The following is a 13,850-nucleotide window of genomic DNA, read 5'->3' as shown; positions in this document are numbered from 1 at the left end:
TCTCAATCAGCAAGCCAGGGAGCAGTGGCACATACTCAATGGTCGCAGCTGTACAAGAGGCATAGATGGAGTTCTGAGGCTGGCCCTTGGCAAAAACACAAGACCCATATCTGACAAATAACTAAAGCAAAAATGGGCTGGAGGTGTGGCTCCAGTGGTAAAGCCACTGCCTACCAAGCAGAAGGCAATGAGTTCAAACCCTAGTAACACACACACACACAAAATAAAAAAAGTGTGGCAAAATGATGAACTGCTAAGTGTCAGAATATTCTTTTTCAGAGTGTTGATCACGTAACTTTTTATTTTAAATAACTTTTAAGTCAATGTATTATTTTAGGGACACTATTTACACAATAGAAACTTCTTTTACTTCTAGGTAAATTGGCCCTGAATTTACAATAAAATGGTATTCATACAGCATTTACACATGTGACTTCTGCCTATACATAAAGTGAATGTTTTACCAAACCGAAGCCATTTCTTCTTCACAGCTTTCATGAAACAATACATACATCGGTGGTAAAGGTGGTAACCAACTCAGCTCTGACTCTGAAGTACTGTTCTACCTTGTCTTTCTATTCTGTAATAATCTTAACCATTCTTTATTACAGGGTATGCACTTCACATCAGATATGAAATAAGAAGCAGATATAAATGCTCAATATTTCTCAGTTCCTCCCAGCTAATTTAAACTCAGATTTGTGACTCAATTTGCTAACTTCTATAACTAAATATACATCATCCTAAAAAGCTGGAAACAACATGAAGCCCAGAAAGTCTCCAAGACTACAAATGGCTGGACTTCTCTACTTCTGCAGTAAAACAAAATGATAAGTAGCACAGAAAAAGGATGAAGTGTGTTGACTGACAGAGTGAAGACACGGACATGGTCCAGATGGACATCATCCAGTTGAACCTTAATTTCATGAGTGTATTTGAACAAAGAGCCTAGCATCTCTTACACTTCCTACTTCTAACACTACAAAATTAGTATAAATATTACAATTTACTCTTCTAAATCTTTCACACTGGTTCTAAACAGAACATAAATGAAAACATATAGATGCAAGCCTATTACCTTGATTATTCTGGGCTAAACAAGACTCTCTAATAGAACTTAAACAATCAAATAATTTTTCCATGGATAAACGTCAATTTGAGTTAATAAATAAAGTAAAATGTTTTATCCAAAGTAAAAACTGTAACTACTAGCATAGTTGAAATTAAATGGTTACCAGTAATTGCTTCTCAAGGATCAACCAAGAGGTTATACAAAGGAAACATATTTATTTTACCATATACCTGAAATGCTTCTGTAATTTAAAAAGGAAAATGTTTAGAGTTAGTTAAGAGTTACAAATCTTATTTAAGTAGTTTTCTGTCCTTTCCGCCCCCCCCCCCTCCTTTAAGCCAAGGCATTTAACAGGAATCCTATGTGAAACTGCATCAGAAGGCAGGGAAAGAATGCTGCTCTGTCAGCGGGATTGTGGTTGAGACCCAAGTGCAGCCATCTACAGTACCACTGCCCAGTGGTTGCTCCTGAGGTGGTGCTACAGCATCCTGAGGGCTGACGTGCACATCTGAAAACCACTGCATAAAGTCTAATGACCACAGCATTTAGAATAAGGCCACAGTCAGATGACAAATAAATGGTAAAGAAATCAAGTGGGTTAACCCAATTCCAGCATGCTAGCAACAATGACCAGATTTCCTCTTAGGTTGTGATAATTAATGCTCATGGAATTAACATTTGAAAACACAGGAAAGAACAAATACAGTCCCAATTTTTTCCATTATTTGTCAAAAGAATAAATGCATGTTATAGTGTAATAATTAATTTCTTGATTTTGTACATAGCTTTATTAATTTATAAAATAAGATGAAATAAAATTTCAGTAACAGAAAAATAAACTACAAAAACATGTTATATCCATTAAAATTTTTTTGGAAAATACAGTAAGTACTTTTAGCTGCAGTTTCTACATATCGACAAGCAAAGAGTCATTTCCATACAGCTACTGAAAATGATTTGACAATGACAGGAAAGTAAAATTAAATTTTTAAAATAGTTACAGTGGTTAGATAAGCCAAAATGACCTATACCTTTAGACAACAGGGAAAAATGTATCTAAGCAGCACTTTTGAAAGGCTGAAATCAACAAATAAGCTGCTAGCAATAAAAATCTCTTGTTAAAGTTACCATCAAGTGTTGGTGGTATAGTGGTGAGCATGGCTGCCTTCCTAAAGTTACCATCAAAGAGCCAAGATATTTCATCATGGACATACTGTTTAATCTAACATTACTGCCTTCAAAACCATACCTTGATCAACAATGAAATTAACTTTATAAAATAAAAATTCAAAAGACAGTAAAATTTCTTCAATTTAAGAGTCATAAATGGCATGACTTTTATCTTAATAATTCAAAATATACTTTAATTTGTAAGTAACAAAATATAACCACTTTGCTAATATCAAAATTGAGGGCATATATAACAAGATGCTATCTCAAAAAAAAAAAAAACCTGACCGTGGCACCAAAAAAAAAAAAAAAAAGAGTGTTGGTTCTCTGTGGTAGAGCTCATGTTTAGCATGTGTGAGGCTCCGGGTTCAATACACACCACCAAAATAAATAAATAAACATTGAGGTGGAAAATATTTAAATGGTTTTTAATACTAACAAATACTAAGTCAACATGGAAACATTTTATAATTATTTGTAAGCTTGTCATCTGAAGCATGCATTATGAACATGTGTCAATTTAATTCATCTTCTCTCATTTGAATATTATTTCTAATTAACAAAAGCAAGATGTACTGAGCACTGAAAGCCTATTCGTAAGTTTGAGTATAAACCATTTTACCATTATCGGAGATTTTTAATCTTTTATTTTTTATACAACTGATTTTTTAAAACTGTAATACTGCATTTTAAAAAGATGAATGTAATATTCATATAATAGTTAAGGATTTCTTTACACAAGTTTAAGCTTTACATTTCATTCTGAAATAGATATATACTGAGTGAACTCTATTACAAATTATGCAAAAAAATTAATTTCTAAAATGGTAAGCTTCAAAGGAAAACAACTTTGCTTTAAGGTATATTTATTAATTTTACTAAAATGCTATATGTTTAAAAGAAAACACATTTTGGAAATACAAAACTTGGAAAAAGTAGTTTAAAAGTGCAACAATATTCATTTATAAAGGTAAAAAATTATCATAGGTGTAAATTCCTGTTATACACTCACACTTTATCAATTTTTACAAATTGGTACCTGTAGTAGCTGGGGCTCAAAGGTGGGAAAAGTATTAACAAAAGCATCCATGGTTTGACAATGTCATTGTAAATACTGTGTCACACTACCACTCCTAACAAGGGCCACTGGCCTTTTTATTTTGGTTTCCCAGAAAATGAGCCCTCATTAAATATGTAGATTTCTGTATTTCACTACTCTTAATTTGTTGCACGCATTTTAAAAAGATTATCCACTCTCTCATTATATAATATAAACAGAAGATTGTTCAGCACTTACCTCTTTCCAAGGACTGACAAACTGTGTGCGGGCATATCGAGTTAGCATGTGGATTATGACAACCTGCCCCCACTCTTCTACATCAACTAGTAAGTTACATAGCTTGCGGTAATTCTTGTGAATCAGATCTATTCTATCAGGGCATACTTCCTCAAAAGCCATCACAACACTGCCAGCTACCAGCTACAAAAGAAAGAAATAGTAACTCATTAAAAAACATTTTCTTCCCATCAAAGATGCTACTCAAGTGACTGGTATCAGTGTTATAACGATCAATATTTCAAATATTTAGTCATTCAATTAAAATGGATCCTTCCTGTTTGAATAACAAATTTTAAAGTACCACTCCCTCAAAGAGTAATTTTAATATTTGCAATTTGTCTAAAAAACAAATCCATTTTTGAAGAGAGATGAATTCTGGTTGTTTTATTTTATGGGGTTAAATTCTAATAACTTGTTTATACATGAATTAAACATTAATCATTCACATTTTACATTTTTAAAGTTAGTTTAAATCCTAATCTAAAGATTTATGTTGTAGTTTGTAACAATATTCAGAAAAAGAACCAAGACAATAACAAAGATACACTATTGGTTTAAAATGAAAATGACAGCAATTCCACAATGAATTTATGTTAAAAAAGCATGTAAGAAATTCATAAATGTCTTTAGTAGAAAAACTCTTCCAAATCTCATACATCTTAATCCATCTGTTTTTACCAATATAACTTATTTTCAAAGACTATACCCTGAAATTTTATTAGATTATTACTTTTATAACAATGTGTGTAAGTTGGAATGATTATTACCAACAAAAGGCAGTTTTCCTTGAGGTCAAATTAGTGAATCTTAAGTGCTGATTTATGAATTGTGCTTTACAAATCTTAGGTGAAACTAAGATTCCTTTCGCATAAAGATACAACATAAGCAGAATATTTAATATACAAACACTTCTATATATATATACCATTGATGTATGTGCACTTGGCCAACAATATAGTTTTAAAAAAAACAAATTAATATCTTATTCTTTCTGAACCCTAGGGAGCTTCATTTTAGTGTGTAAAATTTCCCCAATGACTTAAAACCAGCAATTAAATAGAAATATAACTTACTGAAATGGTACTTTTTGAAAAATATTAGATACAATGATATTCGTATTTTTGAGTGTTTGCACCTCTACTTGGCTGACATTTAGTTTATTAATATGCAACCAACAATACAATTGAAAGAAAACAGCTCAGAATATAGACTTGCTATTATGCTAAACAAGTTTCAAGTCCTGTGGGGATTTTATGAATTACCAATCAGTATAAACGTGAAGCTGCATTTATTGACTCCAGCCCTGCCCATGTACTGGTGCCTGCTGGTCCCAGCATGTATGTACCGCAGTCGAAAAAGCAAAGAATTGATTATTTGTGTGGACTAAATAAAAATGTACTACACGTATAATTTTCTATTTGTTATTGATATGGAAAGGAAGTTAAGTACATGTTCTCAAATACACATCTTGATGTCTTCTACATAAATTACTCCTCAGAAATTATATTCTGTGATAATCACATTTCCATAAGATTAAAATTAATTCAATGTCAAAATCTTTTAAAAGAACTAAGTCTATGACACCAAACTACGAATAAGTTACTATTTGTGACATCTATGTTATAGATATTTTATACAAAATTAATAAATTAATATTTGTATCAACTGACAAAGGGTGTTAAAGTACAAAAATCAAGTACCACTTAGCATAATCTATAAAACTGAACTCAACAGTTTTAATTTTTAAAATGCTATGTAAAATTAAGTTGGTGTTTCTAAACCTAGAAATTATTTTTTCAAATGTGTTTGGACACCAATTAAATGGAAAATCAGCTACTCCATGTTATTAAACTTACTAAATCAAGAGCTATAAATACATAATTATAAAGTATTAACACATTTAAAATACATATAAATAAAAATAAAAAGGAAAGAAAATAACTACTTAAGTACAAAACAGCCACAAGGAAATTATTAAAACTATTAGAATATAAAGAAAGTACCTTTTCAAAATAAAACTGACCATTTTAGATATTTTCTTCATTGTATAGTTTGTTTTGTTTTTTTTTGTTTTGTTTTAACAATCTGACCCTCGGCTAAACACCAGCAGAAGAATTGATAATATTGGTCTATTAAATGTTCAACATTCTATAAAACATTCAGAATTAAAATAAAATGATCTACTCAAATGTTAAAACCAAAAATATTAGTTCCTAAAAAACAGACAGTTAATTTCCATCTCACTGTGTCAATAGTAGCTTTTCATATAAGGGGAAAAATAAATCACTCCAACAAAACTAGCAATGAGCTCATCAAATTCAAATGCAGTTTTCCATTTATGTATTTTTTATATTAAAGCAATAAACATGGTTCATTTATCTCTTCTTGGTTGCCACGTTTTTCTGTGCTGTTGCTATGAACTTCAGCCATTAGCTGTGCTCCAAGGTAAACTACATGAACCATCAACAAAAGTGACACCCCATCTATGGAGTTCATATTTTCTCTAGATTATCCATGCTATTTGACAAGCTGGTAATGAAAAAAATCACACTAAGCAAATGGTTCCTCTAATAACAATAAATTTTCTATAAAATTATGAAGGGTACAAAACGTTTCCTTGCATCTATTTTGCCATGAATTCTAATTAACGCTGCAAAAACCTGAGAGTGCTGGGTCATCATAAGAAGTGCGTCAAGGTTTGATTGATAATATGGTGTAAGTTGGCCAATGCTGCCAAGATTTTCTTCCCTTAAATTAATGGCCATCCAACCAGCCCTAATCATACAGCCCAAATGATATTCCCCTTCTTATTTCAATTTTCTTGAGGCATGGAAAATAGGAAAGATCAGTCATTTATCTTCTAATAGCTGGATAATAGATCTATCACAATAAAACACTTGTACAAATTCAGGGGTGTTTTCTTCCCCATAACAGTCAGGCTTTTACCAACATTAAATCAATAACTTATCAAATGGTGTCTTACCCACACTGTTTAACCATGAACTACCAATCTAGTCATTAAACATAATTTTGGAGCTAAAATTAAGGACAGGAAACACTGTATTATCAAAAATATATAAACAAACAACTCAAGTTTTTCAGTCGGCACTGACAATTTACCTTCCTAAGAAATTGTTTTCTAGAAACCAACCTGAAATGACAAAGAAACAAATACTACTCTGCCTTTGAGGCGTTCTAAATAGAAGGAAGTCCATTTTTATGCTTTAATTGCTAAATAAATATGGATTTCTACAATTCTAAGAAGCACAAGTTATAAATTTGAAAAATGAATTCATAAGTGAAAATTAGTAAAGGTTTGCAGTAAAGGAGAAAGGTATTTAGAACATGTTAGATAGAGAAGGCAGTTGAAAATGGCAAGATTCTAAGAATATATAAAAATTACCTTAACAAGTACCGTAACAGTTGATTGGAAATGACAAAACACAGGTACAATGTTCCCTTTTAATTTCAGTGACTACAATTGTTAAGATTTCTATAATGTCTTTAAAACATAAAGATATCTTCAGACAATAGTGACCTCAGTAACACTAAGTATTCTTCCAGTTATGCTAACATGACTGTATCCCTAAACCCAATGTTATTTATTTTTAGGAAAGAACTAGTCTTTTTCTAGTAAAAGAGGAAAACCATTCTATTATATTTTAATATGATTATAGTGCTACCTTTTCTTAAATTGAAAATTACAGAGCCTTCTTTGAAATCTCAATAGTAAGGACATCCTTCTTAGCCTAAGAAAAGCAACAGAAGGTATGTCTCAAAATCAAAACAAGTGAAAAAAAGTTTTTAATAGATTAAAATCTTTCAGTGTCATCATCATCAAAATGATCTCAAGAAGTGCCAGTGAATGAATTTCTTCTCAAAATGTGGAAATAAAATAGACCTGGTAAATGTGACTGAGAAATTTTAAAATAAAAGTCATTAGTGATTACTTATTGATTTTTAAATGTCAGTGCTGACATTATAAGTGTGTGGAGGGTATATCTGCTTTCCTTCAATTAAGTATTACATGTGGCCAACAAAAATGCCAACAAATAAAGTAAAATCCATAAATATTTGTGTAGATACCAGAATTTATTTTTAACCTTCCTATAGTGGATTATAATCACACCAAGGGAAAAATTATCAGCAAACATTCTAAAAACATAAATACTGGGTAGACAAGTTATTGGTACTTGTGTAAACCTGAATTCAAATCTCCCAGTGCAGCTCTCCAAAAAACAGAAGGACCAAAACTCATGCCAAAAATGTAACTCAAACCAAGAAAATTTCCAAACCTCAAATTACTTATAAATAGAATAGCCTAAGTCCCAGAGAGTTATTCTCATGCTTATTTTCATACTTGCACAATGACCTATGAAAGTATAATAAAAATCATTGCCCAAAACAAAGCAGACTGGAGTTAGTAGTGGACACAAGAGTAAATTAAAATCAACAGGAAGAACACCCTACATGTGTTAGTCAGTTTTCATTGCTGAGACAAAATAAGTTGAGGAAGGATTTGTTTTACTTCACAGTTTCAGAGACTTCAGTCTATGGTCACTTGGCTCCTTTGCTCCCTGGCTTTTTTGTGGTGAGGCAGAACATCAGGGCAGGGAGCAAATGGGAGAGCAAAGTGGCTCACCTCATGGTGGATAGTAGTCAGAGAACAAGAAATGAAAGGTCCAGGGACAGCATATGCCATTCAAAGGCACCCCCCGCCAAGTGACTTAATTCCTCCAAACAGGCCCCATTTATTATGAACTCATCAATATTCACCCATTGATGAAGTTAGTGCCCTCAGTATTCAATCACATCTAGCCAGTGAAAATTACCCACCCAAAAAATAAAATCAAGAATGCAGCAAAGGAAACTATAACAACACTCCAAAACAAATTAAATACCCTCAAAGAAGCATAAAAAGATAGGAAAAAGTAATATGAATCAAAATTCAAAAACAGAAGCTACCAAAAGAAATCATGAGGGAATGAAACAGTAGTTGATGAAACCAAGAAGAAACTGAAGGGAGAAAAATAATCAGACTTGAAAGCTACAACAAAATCACTGAATGAACATTTAGGAGGGGGACATTAAAGGAAAGTCAAAAAAGAACAAGGAAAACAAAAAGATTTTAAAAAAAAATAGTAAAAAGATTTAGAGAGACAGTGAGTAAAATATAAGATAGGCAATGAAGATCTAACTATATAAAATTGAATCTCTGAAGAAAATCACAGTTGAACATAAAGATATAATCCTAAAGGAAAATCATTGTGCTAGAAATAATATGAGTTCTGGGTCTACTTTTTGAAAGTGTTCACTGGGTATTAGGAAAAAATTGACCACATAAACTGACACTGAACTACTTTACAAAGTTATTATATTTCAAAGACAACATTTCCAAATGGTGATCCCAGCAGTAGGCATGCAGACGAAGGACAATAGAAAGATCAAGGCCAAACTGGACTATACAGTGAGTTCCAAGGCCAGCCTGGGCTACCTAAGAACACTGTCTCAAAAAACAAACAAACAAACAAAACACTTCTAATACTAAAACAACACCTCTACAATTTTTCAGTGTCTCTTTAATTCTTAACACTTCATGTTAAAACAATTATTTGTTCTCAGGTGATTCAATCTTATCCTAACAAATCACTGCTTGAATTAAAACCATCAATTCTAAAAGCAGTCAACAATTTAGCCGCAGATTAAAGATTTTACTCCTCCTAACTTGCCCTTCTTCAGGCTCTGATAGACATGTAACAAACTAAAATTCCAAATTCAATCCTTCTCATTACATGGAAATTTCTGTTCTTTAAATATTTAAAAATAGACATGAGCTCCATTAATATTTATAGCATTTTGAAATCAATAAATATTATATCAAATATACAATGGCAAATGATAACTATTTACATAAAGGACAATTTTGCTTTATAGTGACAAAAAGATATTACTTACTGTGCTCTTATCTTTTAGAAGTTTTTCAATTACTTCAATTAACATTTCCTTCTGCTCTGGATCAAGACTAAAAATATAAAAAGACATTACATTAGTATTTCACACTTTAAGTGATGTTCATCATTTTAAGGATGCTGAGAAATTTTTAAAGAGAGGGAGAGGAAAAATTATTTCAATATAGAAACAAATTTAAAGTAAAATGGGATGATTTTTCTGATAAATGTCCAAATCTCTCTCTCTGAAATTGTTCATATTAACTAAACCAGATACCAATGTCATTAAAAAAATATTGAAATAAATTCACTTCTAATAAAAAGCTGGAAAACTTCAAGAAGATAATTTTAAGTACATATATCATAAATTCATCCATCAACTAAGAAAAAAAAATAAGACAGCAAACATTTTTAACTTTTAACTGAATACATCATTGCAAAAAAAAAAAAAAAACCAGTGGAAGGGGGTGGGATATAGCTCAGTGGTTAAGCATTGCCCCTTTCCTATTAAAGACATTATTAGTGGCCTTAGTATATACATATATTGTGTTAATATCTTCGTCAATTACAAATTACTTTAATTATTTGACATACGGTTGATTTTTTTCTCAAAAATATGATGTTAAAGAAGAATGAAATTACATCATTTGCAGAAAAACCCATGGACTAAAGATCATCAGGTTTAATAAGTTAGACTCAGGATTACAAAATACACATGTTTTGCCTCATTTGCAGAATCTAGATGAGAGAAGGGGGAAGAGGGAAGGGAAGGAAGATAAACAGAGAATACTGCAGGGGTGGGGCAGAGGGAGCGGGAGGGAGAGGAAGGAAGGAAGAATATGATTGAAGTACATCATCATACATTTGAAAAGTCATAATAAAACCCATATAAAAATTTGTAAGAAGTTTAAAAGGGGGCACTGGAGAAGAGGGATAAGAAAGAACAACAGAGAGGGTGAATATGATAAAACTATATTATATGCATGTATGGAAATACCACAATGAAAACCCTCACTTTGTACAATATATACTAATAAAAAGCACGTATTATTCATAAATAAATAAGTACCACATCTTCTACTGATTTATACATCTAACGCACATAATACAACACTGTGAACACAACACCAGAAACACAAATGGTCTCAAAAAAGCTTGCAGATGTTTTCTCTCATATGTGCAATCTAGATCTAAAACGACGACAAAAAAACCATGAATTTAAAAAGGGAACTATTGTGGGGAGAACACAGTGGGAGGGAAAATGGGGACAAGAGGATGATGGGGGAATGAATATGATTATAATACCTTACATACATGTATAAAAATGTCATAATAAAACCCATTATTTTGTGTAATAAACGGCAGAATAAATAACAGAAAATAATACCAAATTGTGATATATAATTTTAATTAGACAATATGTTTCCCACAGAGATCAAGATACTGTACAGATATTTACTATCATACAAATATGGTATGGCACTATACTTTAATATCACTACATTTAAAAGATTATTTAATAAAACAGCTCCTGGAAAGAATCATACTTTAGGAAGTAAGCAGCAGGAACAAAGACGGAAGAGAAGAAAATAAATTGAGTTGTAAGAGTAATACATTTAGCAATCTACTCTACAATAAACAGGAAAAAAAATCTGTGTTCTTTTTTTTGTTTGTTTTTAAACTAGAATTTATTAGTATTGAAAACTCCATTTTACAGACAAAGTGGGACAACTTTGCAGCTTCTATAGCTTAAGTACTGAAGGTTAAAAACAGGAGAAGAAACATTTGGTTTGAAAACTCTACAAACAGTCAAATATAGTACTCTGGCAAATAAAAAAATAAAACAGTTCAGATGAACATAATCTGTATAAAGAAACAGACCAGGGGAAATGAACTATGAACCTCAAACAATAGTCATATTTCTCACCCACCAAGCTCCATAGATAAGACAATTTTCTAATAATACACATAAATATGTGTATATGATACAGACTACATAAATGAGAATTCAAATTCTGATTATTTTAAAGTTACAAAAATCTATAAATCCTTACAAGTCTTAATAGGCTAACAAATAAAAACCTGTTTGGGGATCTCTATAACCAAAACAAAATTAAAGATATGCAAAGAATATTTGTAGGGGGAAAAACACAGTCATTGAATTTACATAGTATGAGGAGAACAAACTGGTCATAAGAGTTAAAAAAAATAAGCCTCTGTGGTCTGTAACATTCCATGTACTATTACACATCTTTAGTAGTATTAACAAACACCTACCTGTACAATTTCTGTATTGCATGGGCTGCATTTTTTCTAACATATGGTGATAAGTCTGCAGAAGCTTCCTTAATAGCAAGCATCATGATAGGTACAATAATTGGCACTCTAATACTTGACAGAACTCTCAAAGCACTTGCACGGATTAGTTGGTTTGGGTCCTGAAAACAGTGCAAAGTATTCACCAAAATTGCAAGTTTATAATTTTTCAAATACATCTTTATGAAATAGTTAATACAGGGAATAATGAATATAAAAATAGCAAAAGAAAGCTTAACAGAAAATGAACTGAACAGTATATAGAAATGGGTAAGACAAAAGAGAAGTAAATGTTTATTTCTCTGAACAATGTTTTAAAGAAAAGTGATAGTTATTATTCTAGCTGACTGTTTATTACTAAATATGCTGAGATTTTTAGCATTTCAAAAAAATGCTACAGGTCATAAATTTTATCTTTCAAAATGTTTTGTCTTCTCTTTGTACACTTTCAGCAAGTAGAGGGCATAATGATAAACAATTCTTTGATACATGACAATTACATGGAACATAAACATATAGAAGCTGTAATTTATAAGGCAAGGTCCTACTTGGTTATATAAATTATTTTCTAAGGGTACCAAGCACGCACTATGGGAGGACTTTTAACTCTTTCAAGACACTACTGGGTTATTTAATGGATTATTTTTCCTCCTCTTTAAATAACACATTTAACTGTGAAAGTCTTGTAAATACTATTTGCCTACTCACTGTATCATTTACCTTCAGAGCTCGCTGAAAAGTGCTTATGGACAAGAGTGCCAGATCCTGCTGTTCTTCAGCATATCGGACTAGGTAAACATATACCAACTTCTTGATCTGTTTAAAAAAAAAAAAAAGTCATTTACTCCTAGCTAGAGTGAAAATTTAAAACTCAATATTTTCTATACCAAAATCCATTCTCAATTTTCCACAAGTAAGTAACTGAACCTGGTCACTGCTGAGATTGTAAAATAAAGATGTTACTTTGTAGGATAATGAATGGCAACAGAAAAGGCTTGTGACATAACTACTTTAATAATCCAATCCATAATCAGAACATCCTGTCAAGGTATCTCTTCCTTGCATATAAATTTTTAGAATCCCTGAGCAAAATTCATGTAAGAATATTAAAATATTAACTGAATTGCAAAAATATCTCAAAAAATGAAAGCTATAGGTAAGAACAACAACTTAGGCCCTACCCACTAACTAGCTGTTATAGGAGGCTTACACTTTCTCATCTATCAAAAGCTGCTGGAGCTCTAACTCTTTTTGGTAGTATTCAAATTCCAATGTTCATTAAATGGTATTTTTAGCTCAGTAAGAATAATGTGTGACTATAGTATCAGTGTAGTGCAATAAAAATTCCAAAAAAAAACTAGGCATGTGTTCTGAAAATGTTTTTTAAAGGCAATGTAATCAACTAAGTTTATAAGAAAATTATGACTGGAAAAAATAAATGAAAAAGTAGATTTTGAGTTAAAATTCATCAACTGTTTCTTAACTATTGCTCAGTGTATAACTCCTGTCTCAAAATGCCCTCAGATACCACTGCTTAGTCACCTTTCTTATATATTGGCAAAGTAGGTACCTAAAAGTTTACAGATCATTCAAAGAATATAAGTGTAAGGGGAAATAGCAGGAATTGATGCTAGAAAGTAAAAACACACTAACCAATCTGGACTATTTAAAGAAACTGCCATGGTCTTCTTTCCTTCACACATCCATTTATCTCTTTATCTCTCTATAGATAGATAGATAGATAGGCAGGCAGATAGGTAGGGAGATAGGTAAACAGATAAGACAGAGACAGATGGAAGGAAGGAAGGAAGGAAGGAAAGAAGGAAGGAAGGAAGGAAAAGATATCTTTTCCTTTACTCTCTCCCCCCCATTGTTGGAGGTAGTTGTTCTCAGGATTGAACCCAGGGCCTCGTGCATACTAAGCATATGATCTAGCACTGAGTTACATCCCTAATCCCTCAGTTTCTCTTAATATAGCATAGTTTTAATCTCCCTAGCCACACTG

The 13,850-nt window shown here is 31.7% G+C and overlaps 1 protein-coding gene across 2 annotated transcripts in view; it reads right to left on the bottom strand.

Moving 5' to 3' along the window:
* Positions 1-13,850, bottom strand: part of Ap3b1 (adaptor related protein complex 3 subunit beta 1) — a 229,497-nt gene that overhangs the window by 173,978 nt on the left and 41,669 nt on the right. For both annotated transcript variants that reach the window (XM_074077237.1, XM_020184110.2), the window contains exons 4-7: positions 12,566-12,661; positions 11,807-11,967; positions 9,537-9,603; positions 3,540-3,722 (exon numbers count right to left, since the gene is read on the bottom strand). In XM_074077237.1, the coding sequence (XP_073933338.1) occupies positions 3,540-3,722; positions 9,537-9,603; positions 11,807-11,967; positions 12,566-12,661 (507 nt within the window). The remainder of the gene's footprint in view (positions 1-3,539; positions 3,723-9,536; positions 9,604-11,806; positions 11,968-12,565; positions 12,662-13,850) is intronic.

Source organism: Castor canadensis, chromosome 6, assembly GCF_047511655.1.
Source record: "Castor canadensis chromosome 6, mCasCan1.hap1v2, whole genome shotgun sequence".
Lineage (NCBI taxonomy): Eukaryota > Metazoa > Chordata > Mammalia > Rodentia > Castoridae > Castor > Castor canadensis.
This window is presented reverse-complemented; position numbering and strand designations above follow the sequence as displayed.